The 14,324-nt window shown below is 45.3% G+C and overlaps 1 protein-coding gene across 1 annotated transcript in view; it reads left to right on the forward strand.

The window, feature by feature from the left end:
* The window catches only part of LOC141779127 (uncharacterized), a 36,150-nt gene extending 22,448 nt beyond the window's left edge, over positions 1 to 13,702 (forward strand). The window contains exons 3-5 of the mRNA XM_074653792.1: positions 1 to 17; positions 4,863 to 4,993; positions 7,278 to 13,702. The exon at positions 1 to 17 is cut by the window's left edge and continues 121 nt beyond it. Coding sequence (XP_074509893.1) covers positions 1 to 17; positions 4,863 to 4,993; positions 7,278 to 11,283 — 4,154 coding nt within the window. The 3' untranslated portion in view covers positions 11,284 to 13,702. The remainder of the gene's footprint in view (positions 18 to 4,862; positions 4,994 to 7,277) is intronic.
* Positions 13,703 to 14,324: the final 622 nt, after the last annotated feature.

Genomic DNA, 14,324 nt, shown 5'->3' on the forward strand with positions numbered 1-14,324 from the left:
ACCATGCACACAAGCAGGTACATGGGATGCACCGCTACACACACATATGCTACGTAACAGCACAGAAGTAGACATTTTTTTGATCTCTTGTCGTGGATTTTGGGTGTGTTTGCATTATGTGTGTTGACGGAAAGCTACTCTACATTTCCATGTCAATCTGTCCATTGGGTACAGTTTCCTAGCAGGTAACAGTAGGAGTGTGACAACCGCATCATCTCTTACAAGGTGGAACACCTCAACTCGAGGCAGATACTCACACAAGCTGTAGCACTGTATTTATACTTTACATTTCCATTTTATCAGGCTGATATTTTAAGAGAACTTTATTGATCCTGCAAAGGGCAATTTAAGTCACAGCAGCTAACAGCAGCACAAAAAATATAGAGTTTAATATCAAGCATTAAATAGAAATGGAGGTGCTATATACAGTATATATAGACATGGTAAATATGTATCAACCCTTGTGTTTAGTTGACATTGAAAATTGTTTTTGGGATCCACAGACCCAGCTGCTGCATGTGTGATAATAATAATAATAATAATAATAATAATAATAATAATAATAATAATAATAATAATAATAATAATAATAATAATAATTGCAAAGTCAAACATATTTCTTTTCTTTCTCGAGACTTTATGAAAACCCAATATGTAGAAAAGTGCTCATGCGATAAGGTGATAAAGTACAGAAATGACCAAAAAGCATTCCTGTCACACCAAATAAAGACATAATTCATGTGTTAAGTTATGTGGGCTATGCATGAACAAATGTGTTTTCCTTGCTTCACAGACAAAGATGTTTGTTATCCTAGATAGTGATGCTACTCATTTGGTGCCAGTTAGACCTCTCTCAGGCTAGAACCATTACAAACAAACTGTTATAAAACTGCAATAAATTCAAATTTGGGGTCTCTGAGAGCCCAAACAGAAATAAAGGGCCATCTTTAGTTGACTATTAAAAGCAAAGCAATTCTCATATAATTAGTAAAAGTCAGTATCAAGGTGATAAAACAACATTAAGTATGTTTTTTGAGCTGTTAAAGAGGTCCCGGGAGACCAAACAAATCATTAGGGTTAATATTGCATCAGGAATAAAGTGACCCAGTAGAATAACTAGGTTACAATAAATAAATACCAAAATAAAATTGACTGGAGGAATAGAATCGGGTGGATAGATTCTGCAGCCCTGCTGAAAAAAAAAACAATAACCAAAGCAACCTGAATGAAAAATTAAAAATAATAAATGATGACAATCATAACACAGTAGGCTATTTTAATTTTACTGAAACTCCAAGCCCCAAATTTATGATAACTAGTTCAGTGCCCATTCAAAACATCTCTGGTCAGAACAGGCCGATTGCTTTGCCTCCGGTGATACTGGGTGCAGCTTTCTCGACACATAATCGACACTGCGCTCCATTGGGTCCTGAGCAATACACCTGCCATGACATAGTTGCATCACCTAACAATGCAAGAGTATGCGCGTCATTTGGGTGAAAAAAAGCACACTTGAACATTGACTGAGTATACGCTGTTCCCAGCATGCCGTTCAGCGGTGTAACATTTAATAGGGGTCCCGTCTCAATGACACTTCACAGCGTGTACATAACACACTACTAATAAATATGTCCCGTAGATATCAAGAGCTTACACTCGACACTGCACATTTTTTTGGGTACTCAGAAATACAGAAGAAGAAGTCGATCGGATGAATGTCTGAAGAGAAAATCAAAGGACAGACATACAGACATGCATACAGCCAGATAGACAGACAGATAGATAGTAAGACATACAGACAGACATACATACAAACACACAGACAGACAGACAGACAGAGACTCCTTTAATTTTAGTTCAATGGAAGATTCATTTTTCTCAAGTTCAAATTTTAGAGCACTTGCTTTGTATGTATCTGGTACATAAGGGTGCTACTTCGAAATTCACTTTATTCTTCAATTTGTACTTCCTTCAAAAGGAAAATAAAAAATGTGTACCAAATAAAACATGGAGCTATTAGTCATAGCTCAAGTATGATTCTATTATTCCGGTTTGGACAAGATGAGGCCAATGGACCATTAGGAAAAGGCCCGGCAGCAGGTTTCCTCCTGCGTTCTGCCTTCACATCCATTTTCATACGCAACCTCCACTCTGGACTAACAAGCTGAAGGTTCTGCTGATAGCGCGTTCTCCTACAGCTATCTGTTGTCATGCCAAGGCATACACTCACGTACAAAAACATACAGACACGCACTTCCCCGCGTACACACACTCGTCCTCAAACGCAGGCAATCTCTCAACCGAGCCAAGCCACTTCCCACTTCTGAACGCCCACACTGTGCAACATGAAATAAACATTAAATAAGACGGTTCCTTCACTGTCATTGTTCTTTGAAAATGAATCGAAGCAACTGCAGGCCAATGTTAATGCTTTGTTTTAGCCAGCGGCAGGCACATGAAACGAGCTGCATGAGGCACTGAGCTGACAGTAGCCACTGGCACTGTAGGAACACACACACACACACATACGGGCATGCATGCACACACTGCCTACTGAGCAGACAACAGATGAAATTCTAGCTGAAGACAGCTTCCCTGCAGGAGTATTGGCTTTGGAGAATGGAAGCTGATTGCGTTTGCTCTGTCTCCTTTCCTTGTCATCGATTCAGGGATAAACATGTCTGAATGCGGCGCGTTATCAGCATTTACTGCTGATTACAGAAATTGCTCATTACAAGAGAATTACGCTCCCTTTTAAATAAAAGAGCAATCAGCCCATTAGCATGGCCCCTCGCATGCTACCTAAGAATACACCAGCCCTCACTCTAAGGCCCTAGCGGATGTGAATCAACTCTGACTCATCCATAGTTGCCTCAGCCTGAGCACTCCGTAACACATCTAAAGGAATATTGATCGAGGCTTTGACAGACGGATTGAGCTCCACAGCACATAGCTAGACTGGCATGTTGGGGAGTAACACCGCTTCCCGCTGTTGGGGACATGACATCATCTTTGAAGACAAAAGCATCCGCTTTAAAGTGTGTAGCGGAAATATCTCTGCCCTGTGTGCTCAGTGAAAATGGTTCTGTGTGCAATATTTTGTTTGGCTCTAAATATAGCTACAGGTTTCCCTGCAGTGGGAGCTGTTTTTAAGAGAGAACAATAAGCTGGCAGAGTGCAAATGCAAGAGGAAGGAAGAAGAATGCATCTTCATATATTCCATCTATTATACACTCTCCCTCTCTCTCTGTGCCATAGACAGCTACAGCACAACGACTCTGATCTTTTCTTTCCTGGCTCTGGCCGCACTCGTTCATTATGTATGCCTCTCTGCTTGAACATGATTAATATTTCCCATAGAATGAGTTTGGCATCAAAGACCCCTCAAAGCTCCTAACAAACACACCCATGTGATGTCACACACACACACACACACACATCTACAATGTACAAGCACCTACATTGTATGTTTAAGGGACACAAGTGCTGCTCCGTTGGCACACACTTAACGCCGTCCTCGGTGAGCTGACAGTGGGATGTTAAGCATCGAGCGATAATGTAAAAAGACACCCGATTGTGTAAGACTCAGCAGAGATTAACCTGACGACTGTCAGCTCCAGCACAAGATCTGGGTGTGAAAGAGTGAGTGTATAAATAAATCTGATGTCTGAGGGGCTAATCTGATGTGTGCATGCATGTGTGTGTGTGTGTGTGATACATACTGTATGGGTGGATAATAGCGTAACATAATCTAAAAGTGAGAGTGGTGTAATCCTGTTGCAATTTATGCTACAGGATAAATTCAGAAATATATAAAATAAACAACAAATCCCGAGTTTATAAGCCGTGGGTGGATTGCACACCGAGGTATAAAATATACTGGGAAGCGAGAGAGAATGAGACGGGAGATGGGAGGGATAGCGGTGCACGATGCTGCAGCTATTCCCAAACTCCTTAGCCTTCACACAGACAAATAGAAACACACCAACATGCACACACACGCACACACACACCTGCCAAGCATGGATAAAGGAGGGATTAAAGTGTGTCAGAAAAGGAAACCGGAGAGAGAAGCATGAATCATTGTTTCCCTGAGAGGACTGCGATCACCTATGGCTATAGACACATAGTTTCACACAAACACACACTTACAAAAACACACACAAAATGGAGCTAATTGTTATCTTTTTTATGCACTATGATGCGGGTGAAGACCCACCAGTTTGCTCCAACCAAATTAAATCACTCACTACATGCTATGGTGTGTGAGTTTGTTGCATTTGTGCACACGCTACCAGCACATACAATGGTTTAGCTTTTTTTTCCAGCTGAAATCTTTGGCCTTTACGATTCTTCAGGTGGTTATTTTTTCAATGATAAGTGACTTTGTGTTGGTGACGTGTAATTTCAGCATCAGCAAATAAATGCCTTTGGAGCACTCCAGCTGAAGAGCAAGATGCCATTAGATCAGATTGTCTTCTCAAACCAAGCTGTCATGAGTGACAAAGAAGGGCAGAACATGTCTTGACATTTCAGTGGCAACAGCATCATCGTCATTAAATCACTCATGGCACTCATCTCAACTGCGTCTGTAATCTGCTATTCACCAGTTGGGTTGTGTTTGCTCTCACGCTGTGTGCTGGAGAAAAGACGCTTTCTTCCGGGCTGAATGGAGTTAATTGGACATGAGCTCAGGAGGAGAACATCTGCAACATGCTGCTGACTGATGTGTGTGGTTTTGAAAGACAGCTGCCTGCTGAGAGAGCTTCCTAAAAACTAATCTCTCGCTCTCTCTTTTCTTCTACCCTTTGCCCCTCCACATACTTGTTTCTGTCCCTCCTTCTATCATTCATTCCCTGCAGAGGCTGAAGGAACTCAAGCACAGGGAGTTTGCTCGCAACGTGGCCTCAAAATCATGGAAGGACCAGCGTAAACAGGAGAAGGCTCTCAGACGGCTGCACCAGCTAGCACAGCTGCAACAGGAAACCCAGCGGTGAGTGGGAGGAGTGTGTGTTTGTGTCGGTGTGTGTGAGTGTGAGTGTAATGAGACCCGGGGCAGCAGGAGTCCAGAGGGGTTAGAGTACATCACATCCAGTCAACGTTTCTTACAGTTGATGGATGTATCCACAGATGTTAGAGCACCCAGTTGTCCCAGAAAGGCCACAGGTGAAGTAAATATAATATGAAGACACATCCTTGCTGATGCTCTGAGAGCAGATGATTTGTAGGAGGAGGAGGAGGAGGAGGAGGAGGAGATACGAGTTTTAGAGAAGAATGAATAGTTGAAAAAAAAGTTATTTAAACAAAAAATGTAACTAAAATGAGTGAAAAGTTTGAGGATGAAAATTGCCTCAGGGTTTGCATACCTAAAGCAATCAAAACAACGGATAAAAAAACAATACATCACGTAATAATAATCATCTTGATTGCACCTATTCCCGGTGCAATTAAATGTGTTTTCCTATAATCAGGCCATGATATGTGAACGGCATTACTATGACTAACAATATCAAGCCTCGGCTTTTTTTTCTTTGTTTCAATCAACTTTTTTTTTTATTGCATTGTACTCAGCAAACACTGTAAAATTTAACTGTGGAGCCTAATTATCCCTGATGAGGATCAGCAGTGTGAAGCCTATATCTACCTCTGGTTTCCAGTGTCCAGATGCTGACTCACTGTCTCATTGTGAGAGCTTCATTCTGTTGTAGAGGTGTGTGTATGGCAGAAGTTACCACGTGAACCTATCTGCCTGATTTGCTCTTTGAGTTTAGTCTGTTAGAGTGGGATCGGTCTGCATGGCCTGACTTCTCAGGTCTGACCTGGCGTTGCTGCCTGGGTCTTTTTCTTTAGACGACTTCACTCTGTTTCCCAGAGAGTTTATCCTCTCGTCAGCTGCTCGACAGTGCTGTTTTAGTTTACTATCTGAGTCCACTAATCTAAATATCTTAGAGAGGGTACTCTAGGGAGTAGGGCTGTCCCGATTAAAGATTTTCTCTACACAATTGTAGTGGCCAAAAGAGTTCACGATAACGATATTGCAGTATCTAAAATCCATCTTTAACTTTGTTTATTGTGTATTTTGCCTTTTTTACAGCAAAAGAATTACATTCAAAATACAAGTGTAGGGAGGTGGAGAGAGAGTCTGTAACCATACCTGTATATACAATGATTTACATAATATACACACAGCATTCAAAGTTGGCCACACCTCCACAGCTCAACGAGCCGAGAGCGAGAGAGAGAGTAGTGATGGTCGAGCGAGCTATAGAGTGACTGAAGAGCGAGAGCGGCGTTAGTGAGAACAAAGCAGCAAATCGGAGAAATAAAATGTTATTTTCTGATTGTTTCCCTGCGGTTACATTCTAAAACACGCCACTAACTCTGCACAACTCTGCACAACTCTGTGGGAAGGTGCCGAGTTGCCGGATTTTTAATTAATGCAGGCTTAATTTTTGCTGGCTGTGGTTCAGCGCTGCTCTTGTCACAGACACACACTGATCATAGCTGCACTCACAGCACACAGAGGAGCAGGGGGGATCACTGGAACACATGCACATAACACAACCCATTCTCATCCGTGAAATACATATGCTTTGTTTATGGAGACTTCTGCGTCAGTATCAGAAGCAAAGGGGTGTGACAAAGCGGCGATATTTGACCATCTGAACAGGCTGCACACCCTGCACACTGTTATTGGCTGGAGGTTACACCCCCACGTGGGGCCCAAAGGCTGTTTGCAGACGGCCAGAAGCGTCCAGAGTAAAGCAAAATAAGAAGAAAAGAGAAAATACAGGCTGAGGGCAGCAATTTAGACTCATTTTTATTTCGGAGTTTCCCCTCTCCCCTTCAATGGTTTGTGATTTTGTGGTTACCCTTCTGGGGCAAACTTTAAGATTCCCCTGGTCGGCAATTGCATCCCTCTCCCCGTTACCCTGACAATCCTAGTATGGAGCAGTGGGCAGTTACTATACAGCTCCCTTTCTGTGGTTCTTTGTTCCTTTTTCTCAATAACATTCACTAACATATCACTCATTGTATAAATAATAATAATGTAAAAATAAAATAAAATATTAAGAAATATAAAATAAAAATGTATCTATCCATTCATCCATCCATCCATCCTACTCAGGCATATTTTCACGATGGTCTTAGCTTTGCTTTTAAATTAATATACCAATTTTAAGGTGAATTTGATTTAATTTAAATAAGCCAAGCTTAAGTGAAGTCAAGTTTAATTCAACTAAAATCAAGAATATTTCTTTCACTCTCTGTTTCAGAGTTCCAGGAAGGACTTCTGGACTAAGAAGTGCAGTCAGGGCTGTGAGACAGCAGCAAGATAAAGACGTGGACCAAAGAGAGCGCAGCCCTGAGGACAAATCCGAACACTTCAGCCACACCCAGACACCCCCTCCTACGCAACCCAGGACAGCACGTCTCAGCCAGCAGCCAGAAGATCCATGCCAATCTCCCTCCCAGATACCGCCGGCCACTGCTCTAGCAGAGTCCCCACTAACTCCACATCAGGCATCCGATACAGAGCCTCCTGCAGTGTACCCCCAGTCTTGTCTGGGCTTGTGTCCCCAGCTGCCTCTCCCTGGGCGGGGGAGAGTGGGAGGCAGGCTTGGGGTGTCCTTCTGCTTCTCACGCAGGGGGCCCAGGCTGGAGCCTTCCGCCTCCGTCTTCTCGGACCTGGAGGAGGAGGAGAGAGAGAAGAGGGAACAAATGAGGGAGAGGATAAAGGGGATGATGGAAGATATTGACAGGAGAATTGGGGCAGCAGAGGAGGAGAAACACAGTGAGAGTGAAAAGCAAGAGTCCAGATTTGACAGTGTTAGACTAAACGACACGGAGTCAGCCCCCAGAGAGGCTGTCAGAGAAGAAGAGGAGATTGAAAAAAGAGACGCATTGAAAGCACACTCTACTATTTCCACAGCGGCACCTGATAATCAGAGCCATGATTCACTATTCTCGCCATCACAGACCCAGGTGGCCCTATGGGGCACAGCGCTAGCAGGGGCACACATGGACACCGAACACACAGACAGCGAGACGGAGAGAAAGCAAGAAACAGAGGTAGGGAGTGTGTGTGTGCTAGGGAAAGACGGCTCTACCCGTCTGAGGTGGCCTGTCAATTTGCTCATGCTCACCAAGTCTCAACCGCACATCTCCTACAGCTGCAACCCGCTCCGCTTGATCCCACAACAACCAGAACAACTCACAGAGGATCTGCAGGAGATACAACAGAATCAGTTGTGTGCTCTCTCAGATGAATCAGATCCACGTGTGCCAGCTATTCTTACACCTCCCTGTTTACAAAGACAGACAAGACAAGAGCTGAAAGCACACAGGCAGGCAAAAGCCGAGGATAATTTCAAGGCAGAGCAACATATCGATGCGGAGACAGAAGCACACCTGTTCCTGAAGAACGAAAACCTTTCATCGTCAGAAACAAGACCAGAGAGAGGAAGATGCACACTAAGTATGGAGAACTGTGCGAGGACAGCCTCCCATCCATTTGACCCTGCTCATAGTGACAGCTCTGACACAAACTCCCAGAATCCTCTGGGAGGCAGATTAGGGGGTGCGAGAGGGATCAGGGAGAGCGCAGTCATAGCCCTGAGCTGTAAATTAGAGTCTGTCACCCAGCCTGGTACACAGAGGATGTGCATCAGCCCGTCCAGGTGCGAGTGTGGGAGTGAGACAATGTGCGAGTGTGCCAGCGCTCCGCAGCCGTACGTGGGCGTCTCAGAAGTGCCACGCAAAAAGAGGAAAGCCAGCACAAAGAAACACAAGGTGGGAAAGAGGAAGAGGGGCGAGAAGGAGAAAGCTTCAAATAAGCGCCAATCAGCAAGGTGCAAAGTGAGGAGTGTTGTCTCTACAGTCTCCACTGGCAGAGAGAGGAACGGGGAAGCTGGAACGAGCTGGGGGAAGAAAAGGAGGCAAAGGCAGACGGGGGAGACGACGAGGAGGAGGAGGGTGCAGAGAGCAGGGAGCAGCTGTCTCCTGGGGAGATGTGAGGCTGAGCCAGTATCTGTCTCTGTCAGGAGGAGGAGGCCTCACAGGAGCCACAGCGCTGAATCCCAGTCCCAGCCAGACAGAGAGCAGGCAGAGCACTGCAGTGCCTACTCCCAGCTCGCCAGACACACGGCAGACAGGCACAACGAGGGGGAGGGAACGCGAGACGGAGATGCGGCGACTTTTCCCTGGCGGTCTCACTTCTCCTTACACTCCTTCTCACCAGGATGTAACTCAAAGCTGTTTTGGGAAAGGGGTCACCATAGCAACCCCAGGAGTTTCATTGACTGCTGTTACCCTGACAACAGCTGTGGTTGCAGCTCGGCGAGAAAGAGAAAACTCCTCCACAGGGACAGGAAATTCATTCATAGTAAGAGGAAGAGTTCGAGGCACCGTGAAGTCTGGGAGGAGACAGAGAGGGGAAGGAGAACGGGTTGCAGAGACAGGGGCCCGATTTCAGATACTGAACCGTGGGAGTGGATGAGGGGGGGCTGTCCTGAAGGCAGTGAGGAGGGCAGGTCAAGGAGTGGCTGGAGATCGAGAAACAGAGCAGCGGAGTGGGACCGGGTGGCGAGGTTTAGCCCCAGTCCTGGCAGCTGGGGCAGGAGACGCAGACGTCTCAGCACAGAAGATGTCGACTGGGACAGGTGTAGCGTGGACAGATGGACGTGGGGCAGCAGTGACAGCTGGGAAGACCGGGGGACACACAGATCCACGTCGGGCTCCAGGACAGGGGCAGACAGCAGAGACAGCCCGGGCTGTGTGTGGAAATGTGCGGGCACCAGACGCTCGAGCTCGAGACACTTCTCCAGTCCCGAGTGGTGGACAAGTAGGCAGACATTCAGCCCCCAGAGTGTGATCAACACACGGGCCAGCAGATGCCACAGCCCGCGCTCCTGCAGCCCCTGCAGCAGCACCAGCATGTCCGAGCTGAGCTGGGAGTGGAGCAGGAGCAGCACCTGCTCAGGAGTCACGGTGAACGGGTTGGCAGTTAGCTCCACCAGGACGTCCTCAGGAGCTCCGGGACTCTCATCTGAGGCCCCTCTGGAGGTGAAGAAGCAGAGTAACCCCGCGTCTACTTCATCCCCCCTTACCACTTGCTCCTCCTCGCCTCAAAGATCCTCTTTTGCTCCCACAGTCCCGGGCCTCAACACACACCATTGTGACGCAAGCCCTTCTCAACTTAAGGAGCCAAATTTGCAGTCTGACCTTGGCCATGGACCCTCTGCCCTTGTGAACACAAGCAGGTCAGGCGCAACTCTTCCCGGACTATCCCCCAGTAAGCCACAGAAACCAGCCAGGATGTTGCTTCTCCCTCTCATAGGGAAACTACCTGCAATCCAGAGAGAGGCTAGGAGGAAAAAAGGGCTGCTGGAGAAGAGTCAGGAGAAGGAGGGAGAGGAGGAAGAGGAGGCTAGAGGAATGGATCCTGGAGCGCTCGTCAACAGTCAGAAATGTCCCCTGGACACGGTTGAGTCAAACCCCAGCAGCACGCCAAATCTCTGCCCGTCACAGATTAGGACTGATGACAAGCAGACAGGTGGAGAGACGGCTCCGCCAATCAGCTTTACCGCTGAGGAGATGGACAAATATCGCCTCCTGCAAGAGCAGGCGAGAGAGCACATGCAGAAAGTCCTGGAACAGACGCAAGAGAGCGCAGACATCCACAGAAAGACAAACTACACACAACACACGGCACAGACAGAGAGCTGTGGGACTTCAGAGGAACAGTACACAGTTGCACCCATGCACAACTCTTTGCGGCCTCAAACCCAGTCACTTCACACAGACACGATGCAAACACAAGCACAGCACACCCTCCAGGTCAGTCTCCCACTTCCACATGTGACCCCACAGGAGAACTTTACCCATCAACCCATGGCTCTGAGAGTTCCCAACTTGCCCCATCTCTCCAGCCTCCATCATATCATTTTACAACACGCAGCCCTCTCTGTGCCGCCCTCCTCTTCATCCTCTTCCACCTCATCCACCTCCCCTGCCATCCACCCACACCCATCTCAGCTCGCTCACCCCCTGCCCCCTCTCCACCCCTCCCTCCATCACCACCTTCACCTCTCTCCCTTCTCCATATCCTCCCTGTTTCCCTCCATCCTGCTGTCCCATCACCCCTTCCCTCTCCTCCACCAGTCCCCCGCTTTTCACGCGACCCCGCTCGCTCCGCTCTCCCAAGTAGCACTGCAACCCTTGAACGCACAGTCTTTCATGGACAGAGCGTGGCCGGTGAGGTTTCAACAGAAGGCGTTGTGATTTCCAAAGTGCGGCTGCCATGTTTATTAATCTTCCTTGGCAACGTAGACTAGTGAGAGAAACAGAGGGAATTTTTGGTTGGGACAAAAGCCTGCTTTTTGAAATGTGGATGTGTCACTGCTTTTACCAGAATCAACTCCAACTCGTATTCGCATATGCCCTCAAAAACACACACATTCACACACACTCACACACAAACAACCCAACTATTGACTGTTTTCAAATGAAAATGTGTTTCTCCATCTAGCCTCTGCTGTGTTGCAGCAGACATTGAGAAAACAGACTTTGATCCTTTGCTTTTTTTCCATCATTCCTGGAATAAAAGGGAAAGGTGCACCTGCTATTCAAAGACAAGCTGGGCTTGTGTCATCCTCTCTCTTTCCTTCTGAACCACAGACAGACCAGCTGCCTTTTGAAGTATCCTTCATGCCAGGGACGGAGGGACAAGAAAGAGTGATAATACTCTCCCCTTATCTCCATTTCATACAGGTTATCCGAGTTAGAGTGTGACTTTCAACAAACATAAATAACGTTCCTGGGGCATAGCGCTAGGGCATTGTAACCTTGTTGTATACTGTATTTGTGTGTGTGTATAAGATAGAGGTAATTTTGGACTGACACACACACATACACAGTAGGAAGGACAACAACTAATTTCCATATCTGACACATGTAAAGACCTGTTTTGTCTCTATAGTGTAAATATTCTGACAGTGAGTAATAACATTAGAATCATGGGAAACAATAAAACAAAAGGTGGATTTAACCTTGAACACTGGTACGATGCTTATTTCACACTCAATGGCTTCAGCGATACAGACACTTCAACAGCTTTTCACACTCAGATCTTTTTTTTCCCACACAGCATTTAAAAGAAACAGTTGTTGAGACAGCAATGAATGAATCGGATGTGTTACATTAAAACTTGAGTGAGAATAAACGGGCATTAATGCTTTTTCTTATTCTGTCTGATTCATGTCGATCTCATGTTGCAACATGTTCTACTTAAATAATTGATAGTCCTGCTGTGTCATTTACCACATCTCACAGTGAGGCCCAGAATTCCTCAGACTCCTTTAAGAGATCGCAGACCAGTCGCTGCAAACCTTTCTTGCTCGTGACCCCTTAACTTGAAGCAATGTCTACTTGTGACCCCTTGTCACATGTCTATGAACTGTGAGCATGTCAGTTGCAAAGAGATTTTCCCACTGTAGTAAGTTTTAGGTGTCACAGGTGGTAAAACTATACCGTATTTCACAAAAAAAAAGCAAAGATTTGAGAAAATGAAACAAAAAAAACAAAACCGAAACATCATTTTGTGTAACATAATTTAGATTGTCTTATTTCCTACGCTGGTAATCATCTCGCAAGGTTGGAAACCACTATCCTAGAGTGTCTGAAGAAAACATAAAGATGACATTTAATAAGTTTGTCCAACAAGTGTAGCAATTGATAAAAAGTGTGCAAATTAAAGCTAGGGTTGGTAATGTTGAGAAACTAGCAAGAGGATGCTAGATTTGAAAAATGATCCAAACGAAAAACAGAGTCCAGTGATGCCAACTTTTTTCCAATTAACTAGCAGCACTAGCTCCACTAGCTGGTTTTCTTTTTTCTGTCAGAGCATTTGATTTATTGATTGCTGTCGGGATGTAATGAGACCGTAGCTTTAATGTTTAAACTTTCTTTATTCACCATTTCTAAAATAAAGAAGGATCAATCTGAAAATGTTTTTATTGTGTCAGTCAGACTTGGATACTGCCTTTTAAAAAGTACCACATTTTGTTTTAATAGTGTGCTATTAGTCATTTTTATTGCCAAACAGATAAATCATTTTGTAGAAGAATAAGCACATTTCTTTGACCACATTTCACGTCCAGCTTGACCTTTGGATCACTGCTCTGGGGATGCCCGGAGCCCAAAGCCAAGAAATATCCACTCGGCTTCAAAACTCTTATTCTGCACCAGACAGTTGAACTTGGATATTTAATAAAAAATGGAAGAGGTTCCTTACTGCATGTCTTGCCAAAGGTTATGGTGGTTAGTAACTGTTGCTATGCATCCATGCCTGGTGATTGGTGAAGGCGCGGATGTATTAAAGCTGCTTGCCAAACAGTTGATCACTGCAGCGGCCGGCACTCAGGGAACAGAACACAGAAGAGAACAGAGCGGCATCCAGATGGTCTATGGACTTGGACTACCCAGAGTGCTTTGAGAGATTGGATTGATTTGCCCTCCGTGATATCAGTGAACACAGCCCAGCACAAGAGGGGGTGGGTGGAGAGGTACAGCAAGCGCTGACATAAATACAGACACAAAAACAAGACACAAAATGTACACTCCGAGTCCTGAGGTGTTGGCTAGAAATATAAGTCAACCCCATGCAGAGATTCGGTAATTAGAGCACAATTCCTCTTTCTCCTCCTTGTGACCCCTGAGCTGGCTCCGTGTATCTCTGTGTGTACAAATGTGTGAGTTTGTGAGAAACAGAGACAGAGAATCCCTATCTCTCTCCACAGGACAGGAGATCAAACAGACTGTGTGAAATATAGAGCAGCAATAATTAGCAGCTGTTACAGCATCAAACCTCTCTATCTCTACCTCTCTCCCTCTCTCTGACACGCACACACACTATACTGCTCGGTTCTTATCCCGGACTTTAATTTAGAGATATACTCAAATGAGCTGCAACTTCTCAGTCGTCCAATACTGATAATCCTGGAGATGATACAAAATCAACCCACTTTTTTTGCTGCATTTTCTCTACTTTTCGTGAGCATTAAAATCACTCACTAGTGAGTCTAAAGGGGGAAATACACGAGAAGAGTCACAAGCTTAAAAGCAATTATAGAACAACAAAGAATGTTATTTTAAAAGCAAATTCATCCTTGAACACTTGAATAGGGAGTGTTTGGGACCTTCACTATTATAATGCAAAAATTGTAAGTCACACATACACACAGGACTTATCCACACAGGGTTCATGTGGAAATAAGTAATCACAATATCACTGTACTTTCTGTCAGTGACTGATTAAATCATTA

The sequence above is a fragment of the Sebastes fasciatus genome, chromosome 12 (assembly GCF_043250625.1).
Source record: "Sebastes fasciatus isolate fSebFas1 chromosome 12, fSebFas1.pri, whole genome shotgun sequence".
NCBI lineage: Eukaryota > Metazoa > Chordata > Actinopteri > Perciformes > Sebastidae > Sebastes > Sebastes fasciatus.